Raw genomic sequence first — 17,040 nt, 5'->3', positions numbered from 1 at the left:
CTTTTAGTCTCCAGTATCTTAGAACAGCTAGAAGCAAAAACCTAAAATTGTAGAATTGTAATCATACCAAACTCTGAAATCTGTTCTACAACTAACTGTTGCACTGTGCTTTAAAATGTACTGCTTTTTTGTATTTATGTCATTTTACACAAAAAAGAAAAAAAAGTGATGCTAAATATATATTCCTTCTAGCCTCCAATGTTCTGGAGCAGCAAGAAGGAAAACTAAGATGATGGTATGGTAGTCCATGATAAACTCTGGGATCTGTCCTGCAACTACTTGTTGAAGAATGCTTTGAAAACTATTGCTTTTTTCTTTCTTTACTTTGTATATATGTTATATTATATAACTTAAAAAGTTAAAAAAAAAGATTAAAAAAATGATGTGAATTAAATTGAAATGGAAATCTGAGAAGGATACCTTAAAGACACAATTAAAACACATAAAAAGGTATAGAAATTCTGAAAAACTATAATTATAATATCAAAGTAAACTTATTTTGAGCAATTTTGGATTCAAATGGAACAGTGCAACAATACTGGCCAATTAATTGCTCACTGTTGTCTTTATTTCTATGAAGGAACCTAATGGTATAACTGAATTTCCCAAAAACCGACTTACCTTCTCTTTTGTATCCCTGAATATATAATGAAGAGATAGCTTACTGTAGGGTCCAGATACATCAAAGTATTTTGAACTGTCCTGATTTATTGAGATAAAAACTATACTTATGGAAGGAAAAAAAAAAAAAAGACCATTCTGAATATGGTATGACAAGCAACTATGGTAGTCAGAGGCAAGTACAGATACAAAACCAGTTAGGACCCACAGAAGCTGAAAGAGCCAGGACCTGAAAGCAATGACACCTGGGAGCAAAGGACCAGGAGATGCCTGCCATTTCTCTGACAGAGGAACCCTAGATGCCAGTGGTCATTTTTCAGAGAAGGTATCATTTTGCTGATGGCTTAACTGGAACATTTTCATGACCTTAGAACTATAAATTTGTAAACTAATAAATCCTCATTGTAAAGCTAACCTCTCTGGTACATTGCATTCTGGCAGCTTTAGCAAACCAAAACAGAGATGAAGTGAAACTAATTTGGAATCCAGATCAACAAAGGTTTAAATCCCAACTCTGTCACTTACAAATCACAAAACCTTGGACAAATTACCTAACCTTCTTCAAGTTTCACTTTCCTTGTGTGTAAAATAGGAATAACTGGTATTTCTAAGGAATTTTGTGAGGACTAAATGGAAGAAATGTGTAAGGGATTTGGCATAGTCATAGCATGTTGTAGTATTTTACAAGTGACAGCTAGCCTGTTCAAGAAGGTAGACTGAAACACTTCAGGGCTCCATCTCACTTCAGAAGCTTTAAACAACCAGCAAGAACTGGAAGAAACATCTTTCTCAAAACTCAAGAAAACAGTTAAAGGATTGTAGTAATAAGGTGAGTGGCAAATCAAGAAAAAATATACTTGGAAGTGGCAGGATCTCCTGGCACCCTGGCTGGCTCCTCTGCCATCCTTCACCAGCTCTGGACAGAATGCAGGAATTCCTAGTATGCAGAAATCTGGCGCCGGTTCTCTAAGAATCATAGTAAGTCTCATGTACACACTTGGGAGCATTTATGTCTTGTGGTGGTTCGAGGGATTTGCTGTCCCAGAGCTTGCCCTCAGGTAGGAGGTAGCTTACAGAACTCTTCTACAAAATGTTGTGGGGGGAGAACAGTCAAGTAGTGCTGCCTGGGCAAGTGACTGCTGGCTGTAGGGCATACACAATAGTGCCTGGAACTGTGAAGAAACTGTTTCCTAGGGAATAAGGGGCATTTCTAACTGTGTGAACAAAGGCCCCACATGTATGGCAAGACAATACATTTATCCAGAAAAGATAAGAGAGACCCCTATGCTTTGGCCTGGAGCTATTCTCTAAACTGACTGTATGAACAAGACTTCAAGAAAAGCAATCATACAGGTCAATCTGCAAAGACTGGAAAAAAATTTCCCCAATGCCACCTTTATTTTTTCAGCTCCTGGCATTTAAGAAAAGCTCTGTTATAACACTAGCTGGATAGAAGCTTAAGAAACAGATACTTCAGAGTCTAAATTCTAGTAATGACACACTAAAATATCAAAATGTCAGGTTTCCATAGTTCTAGGTGCATTTTTTGTAAAATGCCTGTGTTTATTATGGATAAGATTTGTTCTTTATTTAATAAAATCTAAGTTTTTTAGATATCTTGAAGTGACAAAGTATAATAAAAAGTAGAGCTAGTGAATTAATGAATTTATAAATATCTTTTTGACTATAGAAAGGAAGCTTCTTTGACATAGAATTGTTAAACCACATCTAAACAGTACGCATCAGACTAGTTCATTAGGTGGGCTGTGGAGGGGCAGAAGAAAGTGCAGGGAGAGAGATGTGTGCAGATGTGTTCATATTTCCACTTTTATGTAACCTTTGTATATGCGCATCTCTTGTCTGTACTACAGGAAAAGGGTGGTAAATAATCAATGGAAACATACCTTGCTATTATTTCAATATAGATCTGACAATGAATCCTCTCAGGCACATTACACTTACTATACTCTTGCTTAATGTCTCATTTTAAACTGAGCATTATAGAGGTCTGTTGCAATTTTTGCCTCTTATGAAATTTTTGTCCCCAAGAAAGACAGGAATGCACTTTTTTCCCTTAATGTATTCTTTTTTTTTAATCCTTTAGTGTATTCTTGCTTATCACAATATTCGTAGCTTTGGGACTTTGAATGGGTATACATTCACGAAAATGCATGATATATTCTGTGTGATCTCAAACACACAAAAATGTATGCTCAATGTGTGTATACAGATAAAAGACCTAGAAGGATATGTGAAACTGTAAACTGTTTGTGATTCTGGATAACTTTTGTGTTCTTTGCTTTTTGTGATTTCAGTTTTCTATACTGCACAATGAACTCAGAAGTTTGAAAAAAAAAATTTTTTTTTTTTTAAAAGGTACAGGTTTCAACAAAAGATCACAAAACAAAGGAAATGATGATGCAGGCAAAGGAAAAGATTAAACCTTTAGATACCACCAATGAGGAGGATCAGGTCTGCCAACATATCAAATAAAAACTTTAAATAAATGATTCAAAATACACTCAAAGAGCTAAAAAAAAAAGCATGGACAAAGAACTGAAGAAAATCAGGAAAATGACAGGATACAAAGAGAATATCAAAAGAGAGATGGAAATTATGAAAAGAAACCAAACAGAGCTGAATACCACAGTTAACAGAAATTAAAAATTTCCTAGAGGGTTTCAGTAGAAGATTGGAGCTGGCAGAAGAAAGAATCAATAAACTTGAAGATAAGACAATTGAAGCCAATCAGTCTGAGGAGCAAAAAGAGGAAAATGAACAGGAATGTGTATGACACCATCAAGTATTCCAATATATACAAGTGTGGGTATGGCAGAAGGAGAAGCAAGAGAAAGGTGAGTACAGACCAGTTGAACAAATAATGACTGAAAACTTCACATATTTAATGAAAGACAAGAATATACACATCCTAAAAGCTCAACAAACTCCAAACAGTATAAACCTAAAGAGACCCAAATCACACTGTAGAATGTCAAGAACTAAAGTGTAATGTACAAGGAAGCCTGAACAAGATCAAGTGCCAATTTTTCATCAGAACTCATGGAGGCAAGCAGCAAGAGGCATGACATGTTTAAAGTGCTGAAAGCAAAAAATTGTTAACCAAGAATTCTCTATCTGGTGAAACTGACCTACAAAGATGAGGAAGAAATTAAGACATTCCCAGATAAACCAAAACCTCCACCAGACAGATTGGGTCAAATGTACATGCTCCTCGTATGTACACAAGGCTTACTCTGCTTCCTCTGGAACCAGAATCAGGGGTTTGCACCTTGGGAATGCAGGCCAGATCCACACAGAATCAGTGAGGGGTGGCAGAGGGGCCAGCTAAGATGCAAGGAAACAGTTAATACTGTGGTCAACACTAGATTGCCCTATAAGAAATGTTAAAGTAGATTCTACAGGTTGAAAGGAAAGGATAATAGACAAAACTCAGATGAAGAAAAAAAGATCTCCATAAAGATAATGACAAAGGTAAATATAATGCCAGTACTAATTGCTCTTTTGGCTTGTAACTCCACTTGTTTACTTTCTATAGGACCTAAAAGGCAAATGCATAAAATGTAATGAGAAATCAGAGGTTTTCCAACTCATATAAACATGTAATTTGTGACAGTAACTACATAAAGGTGGGGGGAAACAGGAATATGGTTTGAGTATACTATTGAAGTTAAGTTATCAAAGAAAATGAGAATGTTATAGATTTAGGATGTCAAACTTAAGTCCCATGATAACTACAAAGAAAATGCTGGAGATATACAGACTCAGAGAGAGAGAAGTTACAGTACAAGTTGTCAGGGGTAGAGGGCAGGAGGAATGGGGAGATAATGCACAATGGGTGCAAGGTTTCTGTTTGGGGAGATAGGAAAGTTTTGGTAATGGAACGTTGTGACTGCAATACTGTGAATATAATTAATTCCTTCAGTACGCTTGGGAATGGTTGAGAAAGTTTGTTGTATATATGTTCACACAATTAAAAGAAAAAGAACAATTACATACTATAATTGATCCTGGATGGGATCTGGCAAGGGGGGAGGAAAAAACTTCAAAGGACATTATTGGGACATACAAAGAAATTGGAATAAGGGACTGTAAGCTTTATATCAATGCTAATTTTCTTGAACTTGGTAACTGCACTTAAGGTGACCACATAAGTGAATATCCTTGTTCTTAGGAAATATATATAGCAGTATTAAATGTTCATGGAGCATGATATATACAATCAAAACTCAAGTGTTCAGAAAACGGATAGAGGAGAGCAGAAGGAAAGGGAGGGGAGGGGAGGGAGAAAGGAAAGGGCAAAGGTGGGAAAATGTTAAAAATTGGTGGATCTGAGTATCTGGGGGGAGAGGGGTATTTTGGAATTCTCTGCATGGAGTTTGCATTATTTTTGTAACCTTCATGTATTTCAAAATGAAAACAAAAAAAAAGAAAAAAATTAAAAGTGGTGACTTCTATGACTACCATTTTATTTAAGACAGTTGGATAAGTTACATATAAATACTGCTACATCCTACAGTAATACAAGAAAAGGAATCATCAGTTAATACTGTTCATTATCATAAAAAACACTTAGAAAAATAAGTATAATTATTACATATAAGTGTTAACATGTAATAATTATATATTACATATATAATTTATTATTATATGTAATATAACAATGGTTAATTATATTACATAAATTATGAACCATATAAAAATAATTTTAGCCCCATCTACTGGTCTAAAGAATCTTATATTCTTGTGGAATATGTTTCACATATTTTGGAAGCAAGGACAAAGGATAATATGGTTTACTTAGGGAAGTTCCATGATAGGGGAAAGCAGTTATATTAGTAGTTAAATGATCTAAATCTTAGTTCCAAATATCTTCTAATAAGTAAGAAACCCTTTGTTGAGTCCATAAATCATTTTTGGATTTCAGTTTCTTACAAGTAAAAGAAAAAGTTTGAATTCTTTCTTACTTTTCTCCCATTAACTTTTGATTTTAAAATATCTTGTATTGCACACTGCATTTATTAAACATTTAAATTATCCAAAAGTACATAGTTACATAATTTCTACTAGGTTTTAAACATTACAAAAATAGTTCACATACCAGATTCCCTTCATAAACCCACAGGTTTGGAAACACATGGCTAGGTAGCATTATGATTCCTACTAATGTTAAAATTTCACAAGCTAGGACACTAAAAAAAGTGTAAGATGACACTAAATTATTAAATGTCTGAAGACTGAGGTTATAATTCCTTGTATCTTTTAATGTGGAAAAAATACATATTGTTTTCTTGAAAAATTATATTTGAGAAAAAATTAAAGATTAATTTTGTTGCAAGTTACCACTTGTGCAAAGTACTTACTTGCAAAAAGACTTGTGGAAAATCATTCAGGACTGACTCAAGTAATTCGAGGCCAAATGTCCGAGTCATTTCTGTCATACCTACTAGCCAGTAAGGAGCATCAGCATTAACCAATTGACAAAGGTCCTAGGAAAATAAACCAATTTCAAGTGCTAGAGTAAAATATGCTTTTCAAAACTCATGTGAAATAACAATTACGTCCCTTTATATAACAGTTGTTTTAAATCCTCAGAACTAAGTGTTAGCAGATTTTAGCAAATTGTATAGTTTGATAGATAAGTGAACTTCTAAAGAATCATATAACTACTGTTAGTACTTAAAATGCACAAATAATAAGTTAATTTAACATTCTTTTAATGAAAAACCACTTAAAATAGCCCTTTAATTCAAATTAATACAATTTCAGTACAGATTAATCTCATTTTACTTAAAAGATTTACTCATGACAAGCAATGTAAAATCAAGCTTCTGGGTATTAAATTAGAGTAAGCAGACCAGAAGTTTATTATTTAAATTTTCTTTGTTAAAGGAATTATTTGTACACCTAGTCATCTCTAATATACCTATTTTCTAGTTCTGTGTTTAATTCATCCTATTTCACTTTAAGGAAATATTTAATCGTGTTAACTACCTACAATATAGTAAATGTAGAACTTGCTCTTTAATGTATTAGATCTTTTCTCTTTTAATCCTACTTGATATATTTTAATAAAAAAAGTAAATCAAACATAAAACACCAAAATTAAAAATTCACACAAAATTTTACACCATAATAAAGTATTATTCTCAACTAAAATACCTGGAAAAGCATATATGCATCTTTGGCACAAGGCTTGAGCGTACTGACAGATCTTCTGTTACTATTTCCTTGGACCAGTGCTGGCTGTTCTATAATATCTGAAACCAAAATAGGCTAGATTTTAGGAGTTTATAACAATCTTTAATAAATCATATGTAATATTTAAAAGCTTATACAAAATAAACACGTTTTAAAAAACCATAAATTTTAATTTAATAACTATGCCTCCATAACTTTAATAAATCATATGTGATATTTAAAAGTTTATACAAAATAAAAACTTGTTTAAAAAAACATAAATTTTAATTTAATAACTATGCCTCCAAAACAAAAACGAAGGGGGATCGATTTTTATTTAAAATGCCATAAAAACCACTCTTATTATCATACAGTCACTGTAACCAGCTTAGTATTGTTATTCATACATTTGATCTTCCCAATTTTCTATTCCCCAGTCCCTTTATTGGATGGATTTAAAATGTACATGATCTGTGAAATCATGTGCCTTTAAAACCCAAATAAACATATAAAAGTTTACCATAAGGGTTATTCCTATATCATCTTACCATCGTCAGGAGAATTAAGTTTGATCTGCACAATTACTACGCCAACTTTATAGCTATTCAATAGCCAACAGTCAGCAAGAATGGTGTTTTCCTATTCTCTGAATACTACAACTAGGTATCATGCCCTGTTAAGTATGACAACCTGTTTTGAATAAATGTTGGTTCAATGACTATTTGAAAACAAAAGTGTCTCTAAGTATTTTATAACTTATTAAAAAGTATTAAATGAGATACTAACCTTTGGACACATATAACTAAATTTACCAATTCCAGAATCATATTGCAGTTATGAATTTATAAAACTCAAAGAAAGAACTACCCTATTTTTTTATTAAGCTTAACCATGAATGTTTAACAGTATGGTATACGATAAAACCAATTCTTGTAACATTTCAAACTGCTAAAATTTCACTTACATTTTTCCCTTAAGAAAAAAACAGAAAAAACAATATATCAAAGTCAGTGGAGATATTCTAATTACCCAATAGGTTAAGAATGCCAGAAACAGAATTTAAAAAATATGACCAAAGGTTAAAGGTGAATTTCAGAAAAAAGTGAAGTAACTATTAGAATAAACATTACCATTACTTACTAGAATTGTGATATCAACAAGTTAGAAAAAAATATTATTACAAGGGGAAAGACAGTTTATTCTTTTGTTTCTTGAATATATAAAGCAGATAGGTTGCTTGTTATTGCTGCTTGTGATTGTCACACTTTTGCTTTTCAGCCGATTATGGGGGGAAATTTTACTTAAAAATCAGTAAGAATAACAAATGAAAAAAGTAATTTTTACAGTTAAAAGTTATCAAATCATAACAGAAGCAGAATATCTTGTCAGCTCTTTGAAAGGGTATGTCGCTAAGTTTTGGGGAAGTTTTTTTAAATCACAAAGATGTTAAAATGATAATAAAAGTACTTAAAAATATATAAAAAGTTAAATATTTATATTATACAAATAGTCTTGATTAACACATGCTAACAGACACAGACAAAAATTCATGTGAGTGAAGCCTATTCTTGAATATTTACCCTAAAGAAATAATCCAAAAAGTAGGAAAATTATATGTAGGAAGATACTCAAAACAATAGTATTAAAAATTGAAAACAATATCTGTTCAACAGACTAGTTCATTAAATTATAGAATAACCACAAAATATAATGTGAACACTTAAACTTAAATTATGAAGATGAAAGAATAACATGAAAAATTCATATAATGTAAAATACATGTAATGCAATGTTTGGTTTAAAAATGCAAAATTTCATCTTCAATATGAAATTATGCCATTATATACTGAAAATGAACATGGAAAATAAAAAATGGTCTTCTTAGAGTGATAAAAGTGTGCAGGATTTGTTTTTTAAATTACCACTACTGGCTTCTCCTTCTTTGGAGTATGCCTGCACTCATCTTCCATAAAGTATGTACTTTTGCTACACATTAAAGTTTTGACTGTACAAACTGGCTAGTCTTTGGATTCTTTGGCTATATACATTGACTAGGCCTTGAGTTCTTTCCTGTGGCTAAGTCAAGAACCCTCATGGCATTAGTCTCTGGTGGAGGTCTCAACTTCACCGAGAATTCCTGGGGCTCTCCGGCATCCAGCAGAGAGCTTCTGGGGCTCTCTGACATCCAGCCAAGAAATCCAGGACTCGCTGGCATCCAGATGAGAATTTCTGGGGCTCTCCAGCATCGAGCTTATTAAATTATTTGGTTGTACACACTGATTAGTCCTTGAACTCTGCTGTAACTGAGTCAAGAACCCTCACAGCACCAGCCCTTGGCTGAGGCCTTGATTTCCCCAAGAACGCCCAGGGCTATTAAAAAAAATACAAAAGATATCATCGGGACTTGTTGATTTGGTTTTTTGAATACTGACAAAACCAATAAACCACGGATAGAAATTATTATTAAGTTGGGTGGGAACTAGATCCCTACATGTCTTCCAAGCCTACATTTTATGATTTAGATGGTGTGTTGAATTCAGACTGTGAGCTGGTTTGGGCCAGATGATGAACAACTTGAAGGTAGGGGTTTCTGTCATGATTATCTGTGTATCTCCAGCTCTTAACATAAAATAGACATTCAATAAATTGAAATTTGATAAAGGAATCAATGATAAATGGATGAGTGGAACACCAAAAAAAAAAAGACCACTATTGATATTATAATATATATAAAGAAATATACATACATACATTTTTATTTTTTTATTTTTTGGGGGGGTAGCAGGTGCATGGTCCGTGAATTGAACCCAGGTCTCCCGCATGAAAATTGAGCATTCTATCATTGAACCACCCGTGCACCCAATAAATACATATTTTTAAATATTCTAGTTTTAGGTATCCCAAATTCATAGGGCAAAGGCTGAAAATCAACAAAATTGAAATCAAGCAGGTAAGAACAACCCATTGTCAAAAGGAAACAACCTTTATCACTTTACCTCTATGTCCTTCATCTTCAGCAACCATCCTCTCAAAAACAACAGTAACAACTTGTCGGACTGTAGCAGCAGCTGTATTATTTGTAATATTATCTTTTGTGAAGTGTAGTCGAAAACAAAGGACAATTGCCTAAAAAACACATTTCATTTAGTGTGAAATAAGATCGAAGAGTATGGCAAATATCTTTATTTTATCTGATGTATCCAAAAATTCCTGTTTGGCTGTTTCAATCACAAATATTAAAGGTTCCAACATTTACTACAACTACAAAAATCTTCAGACTGAAATAATTCAAACTGTTAGTAAATATATAGCCATATAAGATTAGCTAAAGTGAAATACCCCTTTTAAAATTTGGTTCTTTTAACATGTACATAACAATGTGTCATGTTTTTTTTTTCCTGGGAATGACTTGCTTTGCAAATAAGAAGTACTCAAAGTTTGCTATAACACTAAATCATTTGGAGTACTATACAAATTTGCTAAGTATATAAATGAATAAAATTGTAATGTTTTTTAAATGTTATTCTTGTTTTCTGAAATTAATTATATTAAGGTATAATGCAATAAACTTCACATTTTTAAAGTATATAATTTGATGGGCCCTGACACATATGTATACCTTTCAAGCATATATACCAAGATGCAGAAAATTTTCACCACCGAAAAGCTTCCTGTGCTTCTGTGCAGTCCATCCCTTCCTTCACTCTGACCCCAGGCAATCACCTATCTTCTTTTTCACCATAGATTATCTGGCTTCTTCTAGAATTTTATTTAAATAGAGTCATTTAGTAGGTATTCTTTTGTGTCTGGCTTCTTTTGCTTAGAAAAATATTTGTGAAATTCATCCATGTTGTTGTGTGTTATCAGTAGTTTTGCCTTTTTATACCTGAATAGAATTTCATGGTATGGGGATACCACATTTTGTTTATCTGTTCACTTTCTTATGGACATTTGGGTTGTTTCCAGTCTTTGGCTATTGTGAATAAAGCTGCTATGAACAGCCATATTCAAATCTCTGTGAGGACATAAACTCCAATTACCTAGGTGTGAAATGGTAGGGTAATAACATAAGTATAGGTTTAAGTTTTTAAGAAAGTGAAAGTTTTCTATAATTTATATATGAGTTCAGAACTATTCCACATCATTGACAATACATGGTCAGTCTTTTTCAATTTTAGCCATTCTAATGGGTATGTATGTAGTATCTCCTAGGGGTTTTAATTTGCATTTCCCTGATGCAAATGATGTTGAGCCTCTTTTCATGTGCTCATTATCACTTGAATACCTTATTTGGTGAAGTGCCTATTGAACTAATTGGTCCATTTTTTAATAAGCTTCTTGTGTTATGAATGATGTAAGAGTTCTTTATATAGTCTAGATTCTTTGTCAGATATTTGTGAGTACTTTCCCCCACTTCGTGGTTTCTTTTCTGATTCATGTATGCCCTATCTAAGAAATCCTTGCTTATTCCAAGGTCACAAATATTTTCTCCTATGTATTCTTCGCAAAGTTTTACAGTTTCAAAAGAAGTCATCCATGGGGAAAAACATAATGGTGGTTTAAATTCTATGCCTTATCACATTAATTATCTTAAAAGTTGTAAACGGAACCCGTAAGTCTTTATACCATTACTACTCTACATATCAACATAAAAGAAAGGCACATGTTATACAAAAGCTTTCGTATTATTCAATTTTTTATTATTTCTTTACACTTTACTTTTCATCTCCAAATATTAACATTTTCAAATTAGCCAATAAGCTAAAATAAATCATGTAATCAGTTCTTATTTCTCTAGCAGGTCAAATGATAATCATTTTATAAAATATGTACCAGAACAACAATTTGATAGCTAGAAACCAAGAGGAACTGTATACCACAAAAGTATACATAAAAGAAAAAACAAAACACTTAAAACAGTTTATATAGCAGGTATGATCTTAATAGAAAAAAAGCACTTGCAATTAAGTAAAAAATCTCATTATGACCTAAGAACATCAAGTGAAAATTAGAAAAGATAAATCTCTAAAGATAGTATATATAGTTTAGTGTGACAGTAAATTTCTCTTTTTATAGGCCATCCATCTTTAAAGGTATGCAAACTATAAGAGAATTATTTAAAGTTGAAAAATTTTAAGTCATTAACTGAAGACTGTTCTTTACATTATTTTCTATTCTGTCTATTCTTTAGAAATATTTCATAATTATATTAAAAAACTTCTAAAAGTGTGAAATAAATAATAAAACAGCTGTTATATGTTACAAGAGAATGTGAGTAGAGAGAAAATGAGAAATAGTTATCATACATTAGCATTATCTAGTATAAATGCCAAAAGGGACTTTTCCAGTCACTTAAGGGACACAAGTAAATTTAAACTATCTGGCTTATATACCTTATACATGTGAAAATAACTTTTAAGGGAAGGGGTAGGGTAGCTTTCACAAGGAATTTGAAATTCTCATTGATATTTCCTAACACATTTTTTTCTTCTCATTTTTTTCCCTCTGCTCCGATTTTTCAGCTACTTTTCCCTTCTTTTTCCAATTTCCTATTCTTAACTAAGCTTGTTAACTATACACTTGGGGCTTTGCTTAAGTACTCTAATCTGCTGTCAACTTTAATGTGGGGAGACTAAGGCATCAATGGATATTAACATAACACTTATCAATCATCACAACGGCTAAAGGAAGTTGCTTTTGATTCAAACGCCACTCTTCTGACTAGCTTATTCAAATACTATATCAAAGCATTTATGAACTTTGGCAAACAGGTTTCCTACCTTAGAGAGTGCCTCGTCATGAACTACTGTATTGGTTGTTAAAAGAACAAGAACTGTTTGAAGTAGCTTAAGTTCTTCAAGACTATTTTCCATTAGCTGCCAAAGCATGTTAATTATATTTCCAGCTGCAGTCTGTAAAACAGTTATTTTAATTATCACCAACAAATAAAGTATATGTGTTTATACCTAAGTAAAAAAAGGTACACAAACTTTACATTTCTTGGAGAGAATTTCTTCATCACAACAAAAACCATACTTTTAGATTGAATGACCCAAACACACATCTGTCAACTACTATGGGACAGGCAACTAATTAATTTTCTTCTCAAAGAAGTAAATTTCTTAAAATGTAACATTCCATTTGAATACACACAAATAACTGCATGTACTTCTGAAATACTTAATCAAAAGCAAAGTTCATTTTGACAATAATACGGGTATATTTTATTTGGGTATTTATAACTATTAAGTCTGCCTATAAGTCTGTTACCCCATAAGTATGCTATTATTTCTTACAGAAGAAACAAAACGCAGCCCAAATTCACAACACATTTTTATATTCGATTATATCCGACACTGCTTGGTATGGTATAATAGTAAGGGCAAAGTATTTACCAGTTCTATTATAGTACCTCTTAGAATATAGAATTACAGTAACATCACTAAATTAGAAAACAGGATGCAAATCCAAAATGACAAATATTTCTTTTTGCTTTGACATAAGAATAGATATCAACAATATACTACAGTCAATGGACAACAAATTATCACTTTATATGATCTAGTAAGCAGAATCATGATTTTCCCTCCTAGCATTTTTCAAAATTTATGAATTATGTTAAATTACTATGCAATGATGTTGGTCAATATATTTGATTCTCAAGATCATCATATATATTATCTAATCATGACTTCTTAGGTTGTAAATAATTTGAGAATGTGAACTTCTTTTTTACTCATTATTTATGTGTTTAATAATTAGGCAACTTAGTATTTTAAAAGTAAGCAATTTCCTTAAAGCATGCCATTAATAAAACTGTTTTACATTAAATATGAGGTATGGTTCTTTCTCCCTTACGATAATTCCTGATTTAAGTGCATATTTCAGATAAAATCATATTACCTCAGACACAACTTCATGTGACATAAGTCTCTGAATGGCTGCCAAGCATAGCTGAGTTATCTTCGGTTCCTTTGTTCCACAACCCATTAGGAAAGGCTGAACAACCTCTGAGCTGTTCTCTTTCAATGCTTTAGAATACATATAAAACAAATTGTTAAATCTAATTCATAATTAGGAACACATACTTTGTATAATTTCAACCAGTAATGACTATCTCAATTAAAACCACTTTATATGAAAAATATATAGTACATATATACTATGGTAAGAGTTAAATACTCAGATAAGAACTGGAGATTTTATATTTAAACTATACCACTTAACTACAGATTTCCCATGCCTTTCTTCTAACACTATCCTTTGGTTCTCCTCCATCTTCTGCTCTAAAACTCTTCAAAGGCACTTTTGTAGATGGGTTCTCTCAAATGTTTGATCCTGCCTCAAAGAAGCACTCTATTTCCTCATACTGTGTAGAAAGGAAACCATGAACAAAAATTCATACTCTAGAACAGAAATCAATTAAAAATAATGTACATATTTCCCTGGAACTCTGGGTACCTGTATGACGCCTAAGACTCAGAGTAGGAGTTTTGCAGTTCTGAAGGGCAGCATTGCCACATACAACAACTGTTACAGAAATTGAAAAAGAAATCAGGCTTCAATTAGACATAAGAATGAAGCCAATAGAGTTCGGACTAAGGTAAATCAGCATACAGGGATAAGGAAGACGTCTGTATTTTAGAACTTCACTTACCCTCTGAGATCAGAGGAAGAGAGGTTTATTTTGTCCAGAACCTAAATTTTTGGTAGCACATAACCTAATTCAACCTGTCTGGATAGATCATTTAAACAATCCAAACACATGGAGCCCAGAATGGGAATGAGAGCTTATAATTCTGTACAGCTTAATGTAATGCCTAGATACATTCCAGAATATGTTTGAGCAGATTATTAAAAAGTATTAATAAGTCCCTTGAGGGATGGAAGAAAAAATAAGGAACTATTAAACTTTCCCACCTGGGAAAGCCCTGAAACCATCCCAAACATTAGGGGCTCCCAAGTCAATAGGCCAAGCCCTTTATCTTGAGGCTTGCTCTTGTGAAACTCATTTATGTAATACAGAAGCTAAGCCTACCTATAGTTATGCCTAAGAATTACTTCCAGAGGACCTCTTTTGTTGCTTAGATGTGGCCTCTTTTTCTCTATCTCTAAGCCTAACTCTGCAAGGAAAATCATTACCCTCCCCACCATGTGGGCCATGACATCCAGGGGTGAAAGTCTCTGTGGCAATGTAGGATATGACTCCCAGGGATGAACCTAGCCCTGGTGCTATGGGATCAACAATGCCTTCCTATCCAAAAGGGGAAAAGAACTTAACAAAAATGTAGCAGTAGCTGAGAAAATTCAGAATGGAAAGGCTACTCTGGAGACCACCCTTACACAAGCTTCAGCTAGATATTGGTACAATCATGGTTTGCCAAACTCCAATCAAAACCATTCCTGCCAACCCTAAAGAACACCTAGGGCTTGAGCAGAGATTCTACAAAGATCCATGCACTATGATTACTTTCCAGAAACCTGCAACTTCCAGTTGGGTTCCTAGGCCAGATAAGACCTGAAACCTAGAGGGGCCAGCCTCTCTAGAAACATCAGCCATTTCTATTTCCCACTATCTTATATTATTGACACGCTTTTCAACATGAAAAAGTTAGAATGGGCATAGCCCAAATACTCCTAAAGATCTGGAGAAAGACCAAAAGAAAAGGTGGAGTTATAACAGAGAAGACAGAATTTAACAAATGAATATGACTGCTGAATCATCACATTGATATTTCTTTTAGTCTCCAGCATCTTGGAACAGCTAGAAGGAAAAATCTAAAATTGTAGAATGCAACCCATACCAAATTCTGAAATCTGTTCTACAACTAATTGCTGTGGTGTGCTTTGAGATTTATTGCTTTTTTGTATATGTTATTTTTCACAAAATTTTAAAAATATTCTAAAACATTAAAAAATAGTATACATATCATCCTGAGTACACTTATGAGACTACCCAGAATTTTACTATATACGTTGAATTTACATAACCATTTTTCTTCAAGAAATAAACACACCTCTTTAAAAAACGACAGTAGTACTCCTCTTTCACTGAAACATCCCTTTAAATTAACTGGATGCACATGCTGTAATTCTTTTTTTTTTTTTTTAAATTTTTTTATTAATCAAAAAAAAGAAAAGAAATTAACACAACATTTAGAAATCATTCCATTCTACAAATGCACTCAGTAATTCTTAGTATCATCACATAGATGTATGATCCTCATTTCTTACTACATTTGCATCGATTTAGGAAAAGAACTAGCAAAACAGCAGAAAAAGATATAGAATGTTAATATAGAGAAGAGAATTAAAATAATAATACTAATAATATATATATATATATGAAAAGGAAAAAGAAAAAAACAAAAACAAAAGATACAAACACACAAACAAACAAACAAAAAACCATATTTCAGGTGCAGCTTCATTCAGTGTTCCAACCTAGTTACATTACACTTAGGTATTATTGTGCTGTCCATTTTTGAGTTTTTGTATCTAGTCCTGTTGCACAGTCTGTATCCCTTCAGCTCCAATTACCCATTATCTTACCCTGTTTCTAACTCCTGCTGGTCTCTGTTACCAATGATATATTCCAAGCTGATTCTCGAATGTCGGTTCACATCAGTGGGACCATACAGTATTTGTCCTTTAGTTTTGGGCTAGACTCACTCAGCATAATGTTCTCTAGGTCCATCCATGTTATTATATGCTTCATAAGTTTAGTCTGTCTTAAAGCTGCATAATATTCCATCGTAGGTATACGCCACAGTTTGTTTAGCCACTCGTCTGTTGATGAACATTTTGGCTGTTTCCATCTCTTTGCAATTGCAGATAATGCTGCTATAAACACTGGTGTGCAAATGTCCGTCTGTGTCTTTGCCCTTAAGTCCCTTGAGTAGATACCTAGCAGTGGTATTGCTGGGTCGTAATCCATTCTGCCATTCTATGTCTTTTGATTGGGGAATTCAGTCCATTAACTTTTAGTATTATTACTGTTTGGATAATATTTTCTTCTACCATTTTGGCTTTTGTATTATATATATCATATCTGATTTTCCTTCTTTCTACACTTTACTCCATACCTCTCTCTTCTGTCTTTTCGTATCTGACTCTAGTGCTCCCTTTAGTATTTCTTGCAGAGCTGGTCTCTTGGTCACAAATTCTCTCAGTGACTTTTTGTCTATAAATGTTTTAATTTCTCCTTCATTTTTGAAGGAC

The 17,040-nt window shown here is 32.9% G+C and overlaps 1 protein-coding gene across 7 annotated transcripts in view; it reads right to left on the bottom strand.

Annotated features, from left to right (window-relative positions):
• MON2 (MON2 regulator of endosome-to-Golgi trafficking) overlaps positions 1–17,040 on the bottom strand; it is a 156,693-nt gene that overhangs the window by 99,839 nt on the left and 39,814 nt on the right. For all 7 annotated transcript variants that reach the window (XM_077111251.1, XM_077111252.1, XM_077111258.1 and 4 more), the window contains 5 exons: positions 13,723–13,850; positions 12,600–12,731; positions 9,816–9,945; positions 6,802–6,899; positions 6,003–6,128 (listed from right to left, as the gene is read on the bottom strand). In XM_077111251.1, the coding sequence (XP_076967366.1) occupies positions 6,003–6,128; positions 6,802–6,899; positions 9,816–9,945; positions 12,600–12,731; positions 13,723–13,850 (614 nt within the window). The remainder of the gene's footprint in view (positions 1–6,002; positions 6,129–6,801; positions 6,900–9,815; positions 9,946–12,599; positions 12,732–13,722; positions 13,851–17,040) is intronic.

This window comes from Tamandua tetradactyla, chromosome 7 (genome assembly GCF_023851605.1).
Source record: "Tamandua tetradactyla isolate mTamTet1 chromosome 7, mTamTet1.pri, whole genome shotgun sequence".
In the NCBI taxonomy this organism is placed as follows: Eukaryota; Metazoa; Chordata; class Mammalia; order Pilosa; family Myrmecophagidae; genus Tamandua; species Tamandua tetradactyla.
The sequence above is the reverse complement of the archived record's forward strand: the minus strand, read 5'-3'. Positions and strand labels throughout refer to the sequence as shown.